Consider the following 18,436-nt stretch of genomic DNA (forward strand, 5'->3'; position numbering starts at 1 on the left):
AGTTCCTAGTTTAAATAATATCGTCAACAAGTATTAGAAAATATCTAGTGATTGTGGAAGAGATATATCTATCCATATTTCCAAATTTTCTTTTAGCAATAATTTGTGGACAAGACAACTAGTGTTAAGCCAATAAAGATAACAGTGAGTTTATTAAGATTTCAATATACATAAAACAGATGTTATCAAATTTTTATTAAAACAAATTACACTACTCTTTCATTATATCCAATTCTACCATGTTATCTATTAGTCTGGATATAGCAAATTCCATGATATGTTCTCTAGACCAAGTCTTTCAACATGTTGGCCATTTTCTTTTGTTGTCTTTCCGATTTGCTGCAATATCAGACACATGATAGTTAACTTCAAGATTATTTTCATGTTACATGTTATTGCATGTCAAAAGAAGTGATATCAAACAAGTCCTAACTACATTGGGGGAAGTAATGTGAATATCCTGATGGAGCTTGTTTTTACTTCCATAAATAATTAATTTGTCACTTTATGATATGGCATTGATTGCTTTTGGTGGAATAGGGAATTGAATTTATTTACACTAAATGCTGACCATGTAAATACAAAAAAAAAAATGGATCATAGCCCTCAGCCCCCCACTACGTGTTATCTTTTTTCCATATTATTTTTCTCTATTCAAAATATTTTTCATAACTATATGTCGAAAGAAACTGGATGCAAGTAAGCTTTTAGTTCTACCCTTAATTGAGCATACATACATTAATGCAGAGATTGAATAAAGAATAACAGGATCTTGAGAGATTTTGAATGAAGAACAAATGAAAAAGATAGTGTGAACACTTTGAATGGTATTTGAGAAAATATCAAATCTGGTAAGACAACTGGACCAAGAATTTTCTTCTTGAATTATAATTATATTAGTAAAAGACACTGAAATGGGGGAAAATGGATCAGTGGTGGGTTCATGTGACGCATAGGCTTACGAAATATTAAGAACTAACTTCCAAAAACTACTAGTTTTTTCTATGATTAAATCCATCTCTCATTGTGTACGTGGTGGATTTTGGACTCCCTAATGATTCATTCTATGGTTCAATCATGGATTCCAGATGGAAATATCATTTGAACAAATAAATAAAAGGTGTGCGTGTAATCTGTCTCTTACCTACATTGATCCGACGAACCACAATCCTCAACTGACATGAATGTGTGCACCGGTTTTCTGTCAACAAGGATTAAGAATTGTAATTACTGTCAAAACAATGTTTTCCAAAAACAGTTAGTCAGTATCAAAAGAAAAAAGGGTAAGTAAAAACTTACAATTGTAAAGAGTTATCAAAACATGATTAATTGAAGTCCCTCAATCGTCTCTTCAAGACCTCCATTGATTTAGTACGAGGATTTTGAGCTCCACGAGAAAGACTACCAAAATAACCATCAGGAGAATCCTTAAACTTCTCACAAATCAAAGCCACTTTCTTATGATCCAACGTACTATAATGTCTCTGTCTTATAACAGGATTCATGAAATTCTCAGGCTGACTACTAAGAAGAAGATTAACCAATTGCCTAACTTCAATCAAGTAAGCACGAAAACTCCCTTCAGTATAAATCTCACTCAAACCAGTACTCTGAAACCTCTCATCCGCAAAAGCTTCCAATGCCTTCACGTCGTTGTTAACCCCAATCACCGCATTAGCGTTAAACCTCTTCAAAGAATCACTCTGAAACGCAGCCACAATGGTATACGATATATGTTCAAATGCTCCAACTCCAACTTTATACAACGCCTCCAACGGCAGCAGCTGTTGAGCAGTTGATAAAACAGTGTCCAGATAAATAATCACCTCGTTCATGAATTCATGACTGCCTCCAGGCGTTTCGTCGGGAATCCAGTTCATATTATCCGCTAAAGCCAACGAATCTTCAAGCTTATTGTTAACTAAACTCAACAGAGCGAGGTAGGCTGCATCTCTTGATGTCTTCAGAACGACCTTAGCCGCTAGAGTAGCCTGATGCCTTTCAACTGATCGGATGGGTATCCCGCATTGCTGAGCCGCGTGTTGAAGAAAGAAATCGCAGGCTCTCTCGAGAACAGCTATGTTTCCTGCTATCTGCATTGCCTCAGATACCCCCGTCGAACCGCTTTGAATTGTGTTGAGAATCGATTCGTTTAGTATGTCGATTAAAAGCCTGTCTAAATATTTCTTAACGTAATCGAATACGTTTACGTTGCTACCGTAGGATAAGTAATTGGCAGAGTCCTTTATGAAGGACCGGATTATACGACAGCAATCGGGTACCATGGAGGAGAATGGAGCGACGTAAGGAAAAGCTGGCATTATATCGGAGGATTGTAAATGGAAAACCAGAACGCTCGCTTGATAATCCGCCTCCCTTTTCATCATCATTTGCTCGAACGAGTCACTTGACAGGACATCATTGATTTGTAGGCCGCACTCAGCTAAAAGGAGTTCATGATATTTCTCCCGGCTGCAGTTCAGCGTCTCCATAATCGCACCCGTTTCGTAGCCGTATTGTTTAATCGTCATACCCAGAAGAGTCACGTAATCCTTCACCAATAGAATGTGGCTGGCGGTGTCCATTCTCGAGAATTGAACTTTTAGAATCGCGGTCACTTTAGCAGCGGCGGTTTCCCACATCGTCTCGACTTTAGTTGTTGTCTGGAGATCACCGGCGGTTCTCAACACTCGGTCTTCAACTATGAAATAGCCCGCGATTTGAGCTAGATAGACTTGATGGGATTCGAGGAAAGGTTGGTTCATTGAGATTTGAAGGTCTGAGTTTAGCTGTAATGTTCTGTTTTTGTAGTAATAATCATGAAACTGTTCTCGGAGGCCTAAGCATGTATGGATGTGATAAGCGCGGTAAATTGGAGTAAGATCGAATTTGAGAATTGAATCCTCTTCAATTTCTTCAACGTCCAAAGTACATGTGAAATCTCCTAGGCCTGAACAGCTTTGTTCTTCGGCTTTCCTTTGACGATCCAACGTTTCTTCATCTCTCTGTCGAGTCAAAGCAGCATGAGCAATCGCGGTTTGTCCAATGTCCTTTGCAGTGCTTCTTACATGGACGAGCCATTCGTTTACTTGACTAGTGACCCTTTTCTCGATATGTAATTTGATTGCTGGAATTCTCTTATCAATCATCGTTTTCACTGTTCTAACAGGTGTGGTTTGTAAATATTTCTTTTCAATAAGATCAATGATCTTCAATGCAGGGTAGAATCTTCCTTCTGTAATGTCGATGTTACATTTGACGCAGAGGTCTAGTATTTGAACACAGTTTCTCGACATCTTGATTGCTTCTGTTACGTTTTTCTTGATTGAATACGATTCAAGCATTTCTTCAAGTTTAAGTAGAAGAGCACTACCAACCTCTTGTAATCTGAAATTATCACTTGCAAGTTCACCTTTCAATTCCTCAGCATCAACAAGAACACCACGGAGCTCATCAACAGCTAGAATGAAGTCTTCGTAATGCAACTTACAGAGTTCTTCAATTTCAACTTCTTTCTTCTTTACCACAAACTTAAGTTGCTGGAGTAGGGTTTCAGGTCTTCCCATTTCAAAAGCATGTCTAACCATTGGTCCCAAATCCTCACCATTTCCTATCAATGTAGCAAGTACCAGATCCTCACCAATATCACCGTTCTGATCAGTTACTGTTTTCCTCTTTGGCTTTGAGGCCATGATTAGGTTTAGAACTGAAACACGAGAAATCAAACTATTGCGCAATTCAATTACAGATCAACGATTTTACAACATGCAATGCAATGAAGTCAGAGATTTCGTACACAACAACGATGCAATCTACACAAATTTGGTAATGACATAAATATTGAATTCCCGTGGCTGACTAAGTCGATGTTTGGTGCTATCAACCTAGCTATATATAATAGAGGAATAGAGATGAATCGATCGCGTAGTCCGTCCGGTGGACGATTAGAACAAAATTATATGACGGAAGATAAAAGTGAGGATTCGTAATTGACCTTTGGAAGCAATCTAGGCAAAGAAAAGCGTTGGCAGTAGAGTTCTCCGACGATGGAGGATCTGGTCATGCATCAACGTCGGTCGCCGTAATTAGATCTGTTCGTGCAACAGTCGTGGCCATAAGAATGACGATATATGGAGATCTGTAGCGTGGTAGAAGATGAAGAAGCGGTTGGCAACGAACAATCTTACAGCAAGAAGAAGACGAGAGCTTCTGTGAATACAAAGTTATGGGTGTTCATAACAAGGAAGAAACCTGAAATAAAGGATCTTATTTTTTATATTATTTTTTACCTTTCGCTCATTCAAATTATAATATAAAAATCATTGGGACCCAAAAATCATTCTATACCAACATTATCTGGGCATCGAATTAATCCTGGTTTCCTCTTAAATTAATCCCCTATTAATATGCACAAAATTATGTGCATGTATTGACTAAATTTATACAATTTAAAAAAACGGGAAATTTTGATGAGATGATAAATGTCCTTAATTGCAAAAAATGTCAGCTATTTTTTTGAATGAAATTGTCAATGTCGCGAGAAGTCCATAATCATCCGCCCGGGACGATTTTTTTTAAAAAAGAAATAAAATAAAATTCGTCACGCAAATGCCGGTCTCGCAACGAACATTTTCGTAAAAAAAAAAATAAAAGTATCACTGGTGTTTTTTTAGCGCCGACACTTTTTACAATTAATGGCATTTCATCTCATCAAATTTTCCTCTAAAAATATATATATATATATATATTTTATATATTATATATATATTACATACAGAGAAATTTGACGAAATGGCCTCATTGATAAATTTATTTGAAATTTTGATCGCCACATAAAATTAAATGCGCTGGTGACACTTTTTTTTTGTGACGATTTTGTCCTTGTCGCTAAATGTCCACATTCGTGAGACGCAACCGGCATTCGTGAGACTCAACCGGCAATCGCGAAACGCAACCGGCAATCGCGAGCCGAAAAAAATAATTTTTTTTTTGAATTTTTTTTTCGTCTCGCGATTGCCAGTTGCGAGACGGGAACATTTTCGTCAAAATAAAATAAAGGTGTCACCAGCGCATTTTCAAAAGCTAAAATAGGACCATTTTAGTGCCATTCAGTCAAATTTCCCTAGAATGTATACCTCATTTTCAATCTTTTTAACTAAATAATAATTTTAGTTGTGAGAAAAATAGGAATTTTATTTCTTAAATTTCAAGAATAAAGTAGTTTTATTTCTATCTATATATACTAAAATTGTATAAATGGGGATGACAATGTATACTTAAATATATACTTATTGGGTAGTGAAAATTTTATCCCAAACTTAATTTTTATTTCAATACATGAACTCAATTTTGATGTGTATCTCTATTTTTATCTTCACCTCGAATTCGGTGGGTACCAATATCTGACGATACAACGTTAAATATTTATAAAATTATAAATTAAAAAAATATATTTTTACATATGTTAAAAAGAAATAATATAACATATTAATTATTTATTTAGATAATAAAGAATATATAACAACTATATTATTACTATAGTTGAAAAATATAGTTAAAATGAAGGTTGAAGGAAAAAAGTTAGTAAGAATTAAAGAAAAAGAGTCGAAAGAACTTACCAAGGTAGATCAGTGATAAAAATCGGCTTATGAGATGAAAGAGTCACGAGTGGTTCAGTTCCATCTATAACATCGATAAGCGGTGGAATGTCATACTAGTTCTTCTTTAATTCTAAAAAATAAAATAGAGTGGAAAGAAGAAATAAATACATTTTTTTTTTAATTAAAATAAATTAAGATTAAGAGAGAACAATTAATGAAAAAAAATTAAAGTTAAAAAAAATTAAAAGTTAAAAGTTGTCATATTAACCCTAATACAACAATATTTTTATTTTTAAAACTTTTTTTGTATCCCAATATTATATTATTAGTATTTTATTTGAATATTAATTTAAGTAAAATAATATTTTGAAACATAAATTAATTATAAATACATTTATAAATTTAAATTATTGATATTTAAAATTTATCCATTACTTTTTTTTTATTTTTTTACATTATTTTTTCATATATTTAAAGTTTCAAATATAAAATTTGATTTTTTTAAAAAATAATATTTTAAATTTGATTTGATTTTATAATAAAATAAAATCTTTAAAATTTATTTTTGATAAATAATTATTTTAATACAGAACTAAATATGAAATATTAATTTATAAATAATACAAAATAACGTCTAAAAATTAAAACATCTAAATACAAATATAAATATTAAATAATATGACAAATTTAAAAATATATATATATATATATATATTTAAAAGGAAGAAGATCCAACCATCTTAAAATTAGTTAAGGTGACTCCACATACGTATTTGAAGAAATAAGTACCAAAAATTCTGAGCACTAGTAAAATGGTAAAACTTCAAAAACCTTTTATTATTTGATAAATCGATCATTTATATATATTAAAAAAGATAGAAACCCATACAAATCAATGAATAATATATCTAAAAGAGCATCTAAATGAAATATCAGCTTTATTAAATATAAAATAAATAGTTTTAAATTTGACAAATTCATAAAAAAAAACATTATTAAGACAATTGTGAATATAAACAACAAATCACACATAAAACTTTATAATATAAGAATTCAGGATGAAAAATTCAATTCAACTAAATAAAATAAGAATATAAAAATTCAGGATGAAAAATCCGATCCAACTAAATAAAATAAACAACTTGCCTATTAAAAAAAAAATTCAAATTAAGTTATTTAATCCTTTAATTCACTCAACGTCGATTTTATCTCTCATCCACCATGAAATTTTATTCTAATAAAGAAATAAGAAATTAGCATTCTTTGTATGGATAATGTAAAATATATATAAAGAAATATAAAATATAGATGTGAAAAAACAAATGATGAGGAGGAGGAGGAGAGAGAAGAAACGGGAGGCAGAGCCACGGCCATCATCAACTTCAAGCAACAGTTTTCCAAACTAACCTTGTTTGGCGTTCACTTTCCCAAACTAACCTAGTTTGTTCATTTATTCCCAAACTAACCTAGTTTACTATTCAAACTCAATTTTTTATTTATTTTTTTTTTTTAATTTTTTTTTTACATTTCAAATTTATTATATATATATATATAGATATATATATTTAAATTATTATTTATATAAACTAAATTATTTATATTTTGATATATTTTAAATTATTATTTTTATAAATTTGATTATTTATATTTTGATATATAATTTAAATTATTTTTTTTTATAAATTTAATTATTTATATTTTAATATATATATATTTACATTTCAAATTTATTATATATATATATATTTACATATATTTCAAATTTATTATATATATATATACATATATATGTGGCTGTATGATTTTCATCCCCATAATTTTTTTTTACTATTCAAATTATTATTTATATTTATTGGGTTAACTTTTATTAAAATAATTTTGACAACTTTTCATTCAAATTATTATTTATATTTATTGGGTTAACTTTTATTAAAATAATATTGACAACTTTTCATTCAAATTATTATTTATATTTATTGGGTTGTCTTTTATTAAAATAATTTTTACAACTTTTTATTGTGATATAATTTTATAATAAATGTGTTGTCTTCCTAACTTAAGGGTTGTAAAAAAATATGTCTTAAATTAATGAACCATTAAATATTTATATTAAAATATAAATAATGAAATTTATAAAAAAATAATTTAAATTATATATCAAAATATAAATAATTAAATTTATAAAAATAATAATTTAAAATATATATCAAAATATAAATAATTTAGTTTATATAAATAATAATTTAAATATATATATATTTATATATATATAATAAATTTGAAAAAAATAAATAAATAAATGAGTTTGAATAGTAAACTAGGTTAGTTTGGGAATAAATGAACAAACTAGGTTAGTTTGGGAAAACGAACACCAAACAAGGTTAGTTTGGGAAACTGTTCCAACTTCAAGTCTTCAACCTCCACATATCTCTAACTCTCTCTCCTCTCTCTAAAATGGCAAATTTGACGATGACGACTCCGCCGCCGCTATCCTCGATTTGCTCCTCCACTACCACTACTTCATCAACCCCCAAAACTCAGATCTCTCATCTGTCACCACCAATCACCATTCAAACAAAACCCCAATCCTCCGCAAGAAGAGAAATCCTCAGAGGACTCGCTCTGTTAACCCTAACATCCACCACCCTATGTCGTCGGCCATTGCCATCCGAAGCTAGAGAGATCGATGTAGGATCATTCCTCCCGCCGGCACCTTCCGACCCATCATTCGTTTTCTTCAAAGCCTCTCCCAAGGACACTCCCGCCCTTCGAGCAGGAAACGTAGAGCCCTACCAGTTCATACTTCCTCCTACATGGAAACAAACACGTATAGCCAATATCCTCTCAGGGAATTACTGCCAACCCAAGTGTGCTGAGCCATGGGTCGAGGTTAAGTTTGAAGATGAAAAGCAGGGGAAACTCCAAGTTGTCGCTTCTCCCCTTATACGCTTAACAAACAAACCAGGTGCTACAATTGAAGACATTGGAACCCCAGAAAAGGTTATTGCTTCTCTTGGTCCTTTTGTCACAGGAAATTCATTTGACCCTGATGAACTTCTTGACTCTTCCGTCGAAAAGATTGGAGATCAAACGGTATATTATCCTTACAACAACCCCTAATCTCATCTTTATCAACAATGTGTGTTACTAATTACTACCTTAATTAATTTTCATCATCATGATGCAGTATTACAAATATACCCTGGAGACTCCATATGCTCTGACTGGCTCCCATAATCTGGCTAAAGCAACTGCCAAGGGTAACACTGTCATTCTGTTTGTGGTCAGTGCAAACGATAAGCAGTGGACGCCGGCCAACCAGAAAACACTCAGAACCGTGCTCGATTCTTTCCTAGTCTAGGGTCGGTCAAGGTGTAATATTGATCATCCATCCAAATACCAACTTAACTAATATATATATATAATGAGGATTTTATTTTTCTATTCACAAATAAGCAAAGATAACAAGAAAGCAAGTTTGCATTATTATTACTATTCTGTAAAAGTAGAAGAGAACTCTAGATTTTACTACTAGACTTTGTACTGCAGTAGGAGGAATTAGAGTTACAAATTAACCTTGAAATATGGAAGAATACAGAAATAGGTGATGTGCTTTAACACTGTCCTCCAGCACTACAACAAATATCCGAAATTGGGTCTTGAATCCTTCTGCATTGGCGGACTCCCAAAGGTCGACAAGCACAGACACCACCATTGTCGTGTTTGAATTGAAACCCATGTTTGGTTCTTTCATTATGTTAGTAATGTTGTTGTTAGTCGCTAAGAGGGGAATAGGAACAGTACTACTGAGGAGAATTCTCTTATTATGCAATGTCTCAAGCTGTTTGGAGTTGTTATGGCTGTAGCCTGTGGACGAAGAAGAAGTCTTTACAACAGAGCTAGCAGGATTAACCATGGCACCCGGGACTGGAGCTGCATCATACTGGAAAACTTCTTTGCACATTCCAGAACTCAACAAAGGCCCTGCTACAATTCAACCAGTCAAAAGTTTGCCTTAAGACTATTCATGTCAAGGGAGGGAGGAATCCAGCAAACAAAGCAAAATTAACCCAGAGCCAGTTTATTAAGTGGAACAAGGAAATTTTAGGAATTGAAGCACAAGGATGAATGATAGTACCTGAAAGGCCTTCTTTGAACCACTGTTGCAATTTACCATCGGCGGTTTTTGGCTTCAAATGGCTCTTCTCCCCAGGGCTATGAGCCATTGGTTTTTCACTCGCCATAAAAGAAGGAATTATCAAGTTTCCATCAATCTTTACTACAAGTTTATTCGTTTCTTGGGACATACAAGTAGTCAGAAAGGAGCTCCCGAGATTTGTTGCTTAGCAGCCCAGAATCAGGAGACTTGGATGAGGGCTGTGATTCTTCTTTCGGTTCATTGTTTGACTTTTCCATGTTCTTACAGTTCAAGTTTACTCTTCTAATAAAATCATGCCTACTAACCTTATCCGATGGGGAACCTGAATCATTTAAAGCCAAAAGCATCACAGAATGATCATAAAACTTACTTCCGGGGTAAAAAGTATCATCATTCAGGCCTACCATTGGGTTACCACAAAACAACAAGATGAAACTCAATAGACCTATGAAACTGACACTTGTCAAGCCTAGTTTGTCTTTGGTGCTAATGCAGGTTGTTGGGATTTCAATTGCTGAATAGGAACCAATGGAACTCCAGAACCTAGTGGGTTCACTGCAGCATATGGAGGAAAATAACCCATTGACTGATGATGCGGATACATACCATGAGAATGAGATGGGAAAATTCCCCCCCCTTCACTAATGTGTTGCCTCAATCTGGCATTTTCTGCCATTATATATGACATCTTAGTGTTCATATCTTGAATAGTTTTAAACATACTCTTCACCTTATCCTCGAGCTCTTTTATATACATTTTCTTACGTACCCGAGAAAGATGCGCACTTTCTCGATTCCTCATCAACCTAGCCATCTTCTTCTCTTCATCGTCAATTATTTCACTTGACGGAGCATTAGGTGATGCAATATCATTTAACCTCCTACTAATCCTCAACTCAGAATTCCAATCTTCAGTTTCTCCTTTTCTCTTCAGCAAGCGATTTTGACCATCTTCAAGTTCCACAATTGGTTCGTTGACACGACTAGATGTTGAAGAAGAAGCAGCAGCATAGTTACCTGAAACAGAAGATGGGTAATCCAAAACATGGCCGGTAGGTTGACATGAGGTAACGGGGAATGGATACAGCATTGGAGCATTGAAGCTTTGATCGCCATGAGAATGGGTACTGGCGATCGAAAAAGGTTTTGAATCGGTATCGGAGGTAGAGCGAAGTTCCTTAGAGATGTAGTTATCAAAATCAGATAAGAAATTATAAGGTGGATTAAACTCATTACTTGGAAAAGAGAGCTTTCGGTCTGCCATTGTGGAAAGATATGTACCATCAAACAAAACAAAACAAAAGTCACATGATGGAATATATATACACATATATGAGTAGTACTTCTTTCTTAATGATGAAATATTATAACCTATAATAACGTGAATTATTATTTTTTAAAGCAAAATTTACGTAAACCGTAAGACCAAAATATATTGACGTTTTAAACAAGAAAATAAATTTGAATTTTAAATTGTATTATATGATGTTTGAAATTATCAAAAGTTTAACAAATTTTTTTTTTCAAATGGACAAAACTTGTCTTATTATTTACTATTTCTAATTAATTTGGCAAGTTTATAAATTAAATAATATTTATAGACATTTTTGACGTATTATTTTTATATAAAATAATTTTTGTTGAGATCTATGTATTATAATTTGTTGAAAGTAGTTTGAGTGACTTAAAAAAGAATATATAATCAAATGAAAGATTTAATAAATCCGAACATAGACAAATTTTGTATTTGTTTTTTTATAACACTTATAAAAGACATAATTTCATGTTAGGTTTATTAATTTGAATATATTTGTGTTTTATAGTGATTAGTTTTTAAGATATATGTGTTTCAAACTATTGGTTTGAATGTTTATAAAAATAAAAAACTCACATTGTTAAAATTGTAATAGTTGAAACCTTAGTAAAAACACAATATATTCAAAGTAAGTTTGAACCTTAATTGATAAAAAATCACCAATATTGAAACCTTAAATAACAATTAAGTCATAATAATTATTTCTTTTAACATTAATTGAAAATTTGTTTTTTTAATATAAAACTAGATTTCATTAATTTATTTATTTAAACATATATATTTTTTTTAATTCTTGTTATTGTAATTATAATATATATTTATTTATTTTTGAAAAGTTCAATTACTTCAATAGTGATATTTAAAGTGATTTGATCAACTATAAAATTAATATTAGAAATTTATTTAGAGATTGAATTCAGTTAGATATTATAGTTTAATTTAAATAATATTCCAACGGCTCTCTATTTTTATTATTTAAAAAAAAATAACTTTTTTATTCTCGAATTTATTTTAAAATATATTTTTAAATATTATAAATAAATCAAAATTTAACTTTTGAATTATATATTAACCACGTAATTAAAGGTTTTTATCCCTTCGGTTCAACGAGAAGACGCCATACAACATTGATTATTTTATTTAGAACATTGAGTTAAGTTTCTAGTTTGGAGCGTCACTAATTCCGATAGGTTAAGCATATAATCCACTAATACACTTAACTATTAAACAGACGCAAAACTTTCTGCTGGACCGGAATCAAACTATTTAACCTAATGTTGCCGCTATGCTAGGATATGAGATTTATTGATCTTATCAGAAGAGATAATATCTGATATGGCTTTGCTTTGGGATGAGATGAAAAGATATGGTGGAGTCGTTCATCTTCATCGAGTGGGAGAGCTTAGGCTAGGGTTTTTAGACGAAATGGGCCTCTGTCCTTTTAACCAGGAGGTTAATTGTTTGACCTTTTTTTATAGATATTGGGCCTTCCTGGCGTTGGGTTTGGCCTGGCCCAGCTTATACCATGAGTTTAGCCAATGACTTATGGTTTAAACTTTTGACTTAAATCAAATTAATTTAAAAATCTTGTTTGACTTCTTCTTGTTTTCTTCTCAAAAGTAATCTAGAATTATAATTTAATTAATATTTATTTAGAAAAAAAAATCATATAGACAGATGTATTTTATGATTTAATAAAAATATATTTAAACTATATATTATTAAAAATGGAATCATTTAACCTCTTCTAATAAATAAAATTAAATTTTGTAAATTTATATATTTTTTAATTAAATATTAATTTTTTTCTCTCTTTTTTAATTAATTAATTAATTTCTTTTTTTTATTTATTAAATAATTTTTCTCCTTTTTTTAAATAATACTTTTGTGAAAAAAATTTATTTTATTTTCTTTTATATAAATAAAAATAAATTTAATAATCTTTCTATTTAATTTTTTATTTAGGTTTATAATAATAGTAAACAAAATCATTAAATTATTATTATTATTATTATTATTTTTGTATAATCTTAATTACTACTCTCTTATTGATGTTGAATGGATTAATATTTATTTTTATTCAAATTAAATAAGTTTTTGTTTTTGAAATGATGAGTCATTATAATATCAAAGTATTATTTCTTGAAAAGACCCAATAATTTTAAAATAATCAATATTGATATAAGAAGAATTTTAAATAGTAAAAATAAATAAAATTAAAATATCAAATATTAACATATGAATAGATACAAAGGAAGAAAAGTAGATAAATTGAGAGAAATTAATTAATTAATAAAAAAAATAGGAGAAAAATTGATTAATTAAAGAAAATTAAAAAAAAAACTTTCATAAAAATATTACATAAAAATAAATAAATAATTAATAAAAAATAAATAAAAGAGAAATTGATTAATTAATTAATAAAATAAAAGAGAAAAAAAATATTTTATTAAAAAATATATAAATTTAAAAAAAAAATAACTTGGTTTATTTTCAGAGGTTAAATGAGCTAATTTTTAATAGCACTTGACTTATATAATTATACGTAAGTTGTCTAAATGCGTTTTTTTTAATATTTTTTTTATAGGCATTAGACCTTCTTGGCGTTGGCTACATGTTGAATAGAGTTTGTTCAATTTGATAAGTGACTTAAAAATCCATTATTTTCCTAGTCTAATCCCACGTCTGTTTAAATTTTTGGCTTAAATCAAATTAGTTTAAAAGTCTTGTTTAACTTTTTTTTTTTCTCAAAAGTCTAGAATTATAATTAATTAATTTTTATTTATTTAAAATAGGTAATGTAAAATTTGGTTGTCTAAACAATTCTAACAAAAAGTTAGAATAATATACTTTTTTTTTTTCATGTTTTTTTCTTACTTAAATAAAATGTTCAAATGAGATCCTCAGTTACTTACGGATTCCACCGTTCCTTCCACAGGGAAGAAGGGCAAATCAATAATTAATATATATATATATATATAAATAATCCCTCTGCCCTCTCCACAGGGAAGGGCAAATCAATAATATATATATATATAAATAATACTAACTATGAGGGAATATGTGAGATTTGTAACGGAGGATCTTATGTGCAAAAGGTTAGGTTAACATGTATCATTTAAAAAAATGAATTATTTTATTTTTGAGAAAAATGATAAATAAAATAAATTATTTTAGATGATTGAATACATATAATCAACACAAACTAGATTCTAGATAGATTAAATGTTTATTTCTTAGTTATAGTTCTTTTCAAAAAAATACAAATGTTTACATATTTCAATATGTCAAAATTTTAACATCTCTATATGTCATTTTCAATGAAATGATCTTCGTCAACATCAACATAGCATGCTTCTAATACATCAACAATGATTTCAAACTTAATTGAGATAAAATTGACCCTTTGTACTCAAATCCTGAAACATTCATTATCTATTTCCTGTAAAAAAGTTAATCTCATAACCACTCCTCATGTTAAACCCATTGAACATATAAATACTCAGTTTGAGTCTATGGAAGATATTGTCAAAACCTCGTCATCACAAAAAGCGCTTCAATGTTTAACTAATCATATCATAACATAACTCGTGCTTGTACTCGATCTCGACTTAATGTTCTCAATATTAAGTGTGATACTATTATTTCCGCTTTAAAACCAACGTGTTATATTATTGCCCACAAAGATCCGAAATGACGTTCTACTATGACTTTTGAATTTAATGCACTTATCCATAATCAAACCTGATCTCTTGTTTTTCGTTTGTCACAACAAAATATGCAAATGAGTTTTCAAAATCAAACACAAAGCTAACGGTTCCATTGAACGACACAAAACATGACTTGTTACTAAAGGAATTCATCACTCGTTGGTGGTCGCCTTATCAGTTATTTGTGAGTAATGCATTTTTACATGGTACACATGATGAAGAGATTTACATGGCACAACCTTCGGGCTTTATCAATCAAAAATATTATGATAATGTATTTCGTCTTCACAAAACTATTTATGGAGTCAAACAAGCCCATCAGACTTTGTATGTTACATTTTGAGCTACATTGTTTTCTTGTTTTCTCAAGGATTTATTAAAGTCAAGTCATATATGTCTTAATTTCTATTTCACTCTAGTGATATTATTTATACATTCTCGTCTATGTCAATAATATTGTCTTCACATTTAACTTACGACACATATCTCTACAATAATTAAACGTCTATGTGAAGCATTTAATAAAAGATCTTGGTCAAATATAATACTTTTTAAGGATGGAAACAACACACTCCCTTGGGATTATTTCTATCTCAAACAAAGTAATTAATGATATTATTACACGTGATGATATGCTTAATTCCAAGCCACTCTACACCCCTATGGTTTCAGGTTCATCTCTTTCTATATACGATGGTGACCCACTTTCTGATCCTATAATTTGCATAAGTATTGTTGGAGCTCTTCAGTATTTGATGCTTACTCGTCCTGATGTAACTTTTGTTGTTTATATAGAATGTTAGTTTATGCAAACTTTCATCCTATCTCACTAGATAGTTGGTAAATGAATAATGCGATAATTAAAACATACTCCCAATAACGAATTATACATAACGATGCACATTAAATTTGAACTTGACACCTTATTCTGATTCATATTGGGTCGAATGTTTAGATGATAAAAGATCGACAACTAATTATTGCATTTTCTTAGAGATAATTTTTTTTCTTAGAATTCAAAGAAACGTTGCGGGCCTTGTGGCTCTATCTAGTACTAAGCTTGAGTATCGTGCACTTGTCCTTACAACGACGAAATTATGTTCGCTTCAATCATTATTTAGTGAATTTATCAATTTTCCTTCTCTATGATTTGAGAGTATCAGTGTTGTATTTTTATCTACTAATTAAGTGTTCATGCTAGAAAAAAACAATATTCTTATTAATTTATTTTTATATATAATAAATTATTTTTAGTAAATAAATAAATTTGAGAATCTTATTAATTATCAAAATTATAACATGTTATTTTAGGTATTCTAAATTTTAATTAAAAAATAATAATTAAATAAGTATATAATCAAATAATATTTTTTTACCTTTTTTATTTTTATTTTATTTTACATATTTATAAGAAAAGAAAAGGATAATAAAAAATCTTATATTATAGGGATTTGGGAATCCAAAAATCTTCTCTCTTTCTCTTTTTCTCTCCTAGTCGGGTTAACCGGGTAGGAAGATTAGAGGCGGAAGCTTGACGACAGCCTTTCTTCTTCCATTGAAGATGCAACCTTCTTCTTCTTCTTCTTAACCTTCCTTCCCCTACGGGGTGAGAGAGAAGAAGAAGAAGCAGATTCTTCATCCTCTCCAGGAAAAAGGAACCGATCGATACCCGTGTCTGATTACGGAGATAGGGTTCTCATGGATTCACTTCCATCAACTACCAAAGATGAAGGCTCCGCCCTTCTCCAAGACACGGATGCTTGTGCCGCTCCCTTAGTCGATCCTTTCCTGGTCGAGGCTCTCCAAAACCCTCGTCATCGTCTCACCAGTAAGTTCTCAATTGGCTTGATTTTTGATCTAATTCGCTTATTCATTAGTCCCGTTATCAAAATTGGCTTCATGGGTATCAATTATTCATGGATCTTTGATGGCGTTCCAGATTGGTTTGCTGTATTTTTGCAGTTATAGGGAGTTTTCATTGAATTGCAGTTAGGGTTAGGGTATTTTTTTCTAATAGATTTGATAGATCTGAATTGATAGTTAATAATGCAAGCTTGAAAGAACTGTTGGTATATATGTCAATTTCAGTCATTATATTTGTGTGTTTCAGTTCTGAGGATGGAACTCGATATCCAAAAGTTCCTGCAAAACTCAGATGTGGAACAGTTTGAGTTCCAGCAATTCCCTACTTCATACCTTCGACTTGCAGCTCATCGCGTTGCTCAACACTATGGCCTGCAAACAATGGTTCAGGATAGTGCATTAGATGGTCAAGGGACAAAAATTGTGGTGAGGAAAACGACGGAGAGTAGATGTTCCGCTATGCATTTATCCGATATACCTATTAGACAGTTAGGTACTGAGAAGCATGATAATGTTAAAATTTTCTTGAGGCCAAAACCTTTTAATGCATCGAATGAGGCTAGTGAACTGGGAATGAAACGTAGTACTGTGAGGACTGTTGAAGAAAGGAAGGAGGATTATGATAGGGCACGAGCTCGAATTTTTAGCAGTCCCACTAACTCAGAGTTGGAAGATACAATTTCTCAGGCGCCGATAGAAGGGAAGGTTTTGTGTATGACTACTGAGCCTGAAAGATCTATCAGTGTTAGAGATGTGGGCATGCCTTCTCTAGTGGCCACTTTCAAAGATAGGGACAAAGATCTTACTGATCCAGATTATGACCGAAGAAGTTACAAAAGGTATGCATGCCTATTTGAGTTGTATTCTTTCCTGTTTCCTGAAAGAGATCATTTTTGTTCGTTGCTATATGAACACTTTATGTTCATTTAGATCTAGATCCAGATGGAGAAACTGTTTTAAATTTTTGAATATTTTTTTTGGGAATTTTTTTTTGAATATTTGTATGCAGCATGTTGTCACCATTTTTAACTATGAATTGCTGGATATCTGATGTTGTTTATGAATAATCTGTAGGTATGTTCAAACAATGCCAACTGCTCAAAATATAAATTTGATGCCTTTGAGCATGCATAATTTCCGCGGTCCATTTGTGCCTTATGGTGTTTTTCCTCAGATGGCCCACCATCACCAGCCTTCTGTAACATTCGGTGCACCTATCATGAATCCGTTTTGTGCAAATGGATTAGATCATCAAAAACCCATAGACGTTGTTCATATGCAATGGCCGACATCTACAATGATGTATGCTCAGTCTTACGATCAATTTCGACACGCCTTCTTCCAGGTTAGCATCTTCAATTCATTCAATTGCTGTTTTTCTTGTATATAATACAAGATTCATTAACCAAGCCATATTTGATTCGGATGCAGGCACCCTGCAGCCAGCAGCAGCAGCCTCTGAGCTTCGGTTACTCCCAAAACTATTGATTGAATATGTCTATCTGTATTACATTTCAAACCGGGATAGCGAATTCATTATTTCAATATTTGGACAAATAGTTTAATTTTTTTTTTTATCTTTTTGAGCCCCTCTAGATGGCAAGACTTTGAACTCGGAAACTAGTAGTCTCTTTCTGGTTGTCATTTTTGTTCTCTATTATGACTTATTTCTTCTGCACATGGGTTTCTCAAAATACAAGCAATTAATATAAGGGTACTTCAGATTATTGCATTAAACTAATCCTATTATAAACAAACAGTAGTTAACGTCAACCCCATTTGTTTTTAA

General features: G+C 31.3%; 3 protein-coding genes and 1 pseudogene across 3 annotated transcripts; 2 read left to right on the forward strand and 2 right to left on the reverse strand.

Moving 5' to 3' along the window:
• Window positions 1-1,283: 1,283 nt before the first annotated feature.
• Window positions 1,284-4,293, reverse strand: LOC124926736 (exocyst complex component SEC15A-like). The gene is made up of 2 exons (XM_047467019.1): window positions 3,995-4,293; window positions 1,284-3,706 (listed from the first exon to the last, which is right to left on the reverse strand). Exon 2 carries the CDS (start codon window positions 3,690-3,692, stop codon window positions 1,326-1,328), a length of 2,367 nt encoding a protein of 788 aa, XP_047322975.1. The 5' UTR covers window positions 3,693-3,706; window positions 3,995-4,293; the 3' UTR covers window positions 1,284-1,325.
• A 3,711-nt stretch (window positions 4,294-8,004) lies between these two features.
• Window positions 8,005-9,092, forward strand: LOC124927459 (psbP domain-containing protein 6, chloroplastic). Its single transcript, XM_047467869.1, has 2 exons — window positions 8,005-8,693; window positions 8,788-9,092. Exons 1-2 carry the CDS (start codon window positions 8,055-8,057, stop codon window positions 8,959-8,961), a joined length of 813 nt encoding a protein of 270 aa, XP_047323825.1. The 5' UTR covers window positions 8,005-8,054; the 3' UTR covers window positions 8,962-9,092.
• A 72-nt stretch (window positions 9,093-9,164) lies between these two features.
• Window positions 9,165-11,023, reverse strand: LOC124925258 (annotated as a pseudogene).
• Window positions 11,024-16,253: 5,230 nt separating this feature from the next.
• On the forward strand, window positions 16,254-18,325 carry LOC124924075 (R3H domain-containing protein 1). The gene is made up of 4 exons (XM_047464124.1): window positions 16,254-16,612; window positions 16,895-17,486; window positions 17,722-17,992; window positions 18,079-18,325. Exons 1-4 carry the CDS (start codon window positions 16,483-16,485, stop codon window positions 18,133-18,135), a joined length of 1,050 nt encoding a protein of 349 aa, XP_047320080.1. The 5' UTR covers window positions 16,254-16,482; the 3' UTR covers window positions 18,136-18,325.
• The last annotated feature ends 111 nt before the right edge of the window (window positions 18,326-18,436 follow it).

This window comes from Impatiens glandulifera, chromosome 2 (assembly GCF_907164915.1).
Source record: "Impatiens glandulifera chromosome 2, dImpGla2.1, whole genome shotgun sequence".
Lineage (NCBI taxonomy): Eukaryota > Viridiplantae > Streptophyta > Magnoliopsida > Ericales > Balsaminaceae > Impatiens > Impatiens glandulifera.

Bases quoted from the DNA above. Each gene is read 5' to 3' on its own strand.
- LOC124926736 (XM_047467019.1), bottom strand. From the start codon at position 3,692: ATGGCCTCAAAGCCAAAGAGGAAAACAGTAACTGATCAGAACGGTGAT.
- LOC124927459 (XM_047467869.1), top strand. From the start codon at position 8,055: ATGGCAAATTTGACGATGACGACTCCGCCGCCGCTATCCTCGATTTGC. The intron at 8,694-8,787 runs GTATATTATCCT...ATCATGATGCAG, and splicing joins AAAAGATTGGAGATCAAACG to TATTACAAATATACCCTGGA.
- LOC124924075 (XM_047464124.1), top strand. From the start codon at position 16,483: ATGGATTCACTTCCATCAACTACCAAAGATGAAGGCTCCGCCCTTCTC. The intron at 17,487-17,721 runs GTATGCATGCCT...AATAATCTGTAG, and splicing joins GACCGAAGAAGTTACAAAAG to GTATGTTCAAACAATGCCAA. The intron at 17,993-18,078 runs GTTAGCATCTTC...ATTCGGATGCAG, and splicing joins TTCGACACGCCTTCTTCCAG to GCACCCTGCAGCCAGCAGCA.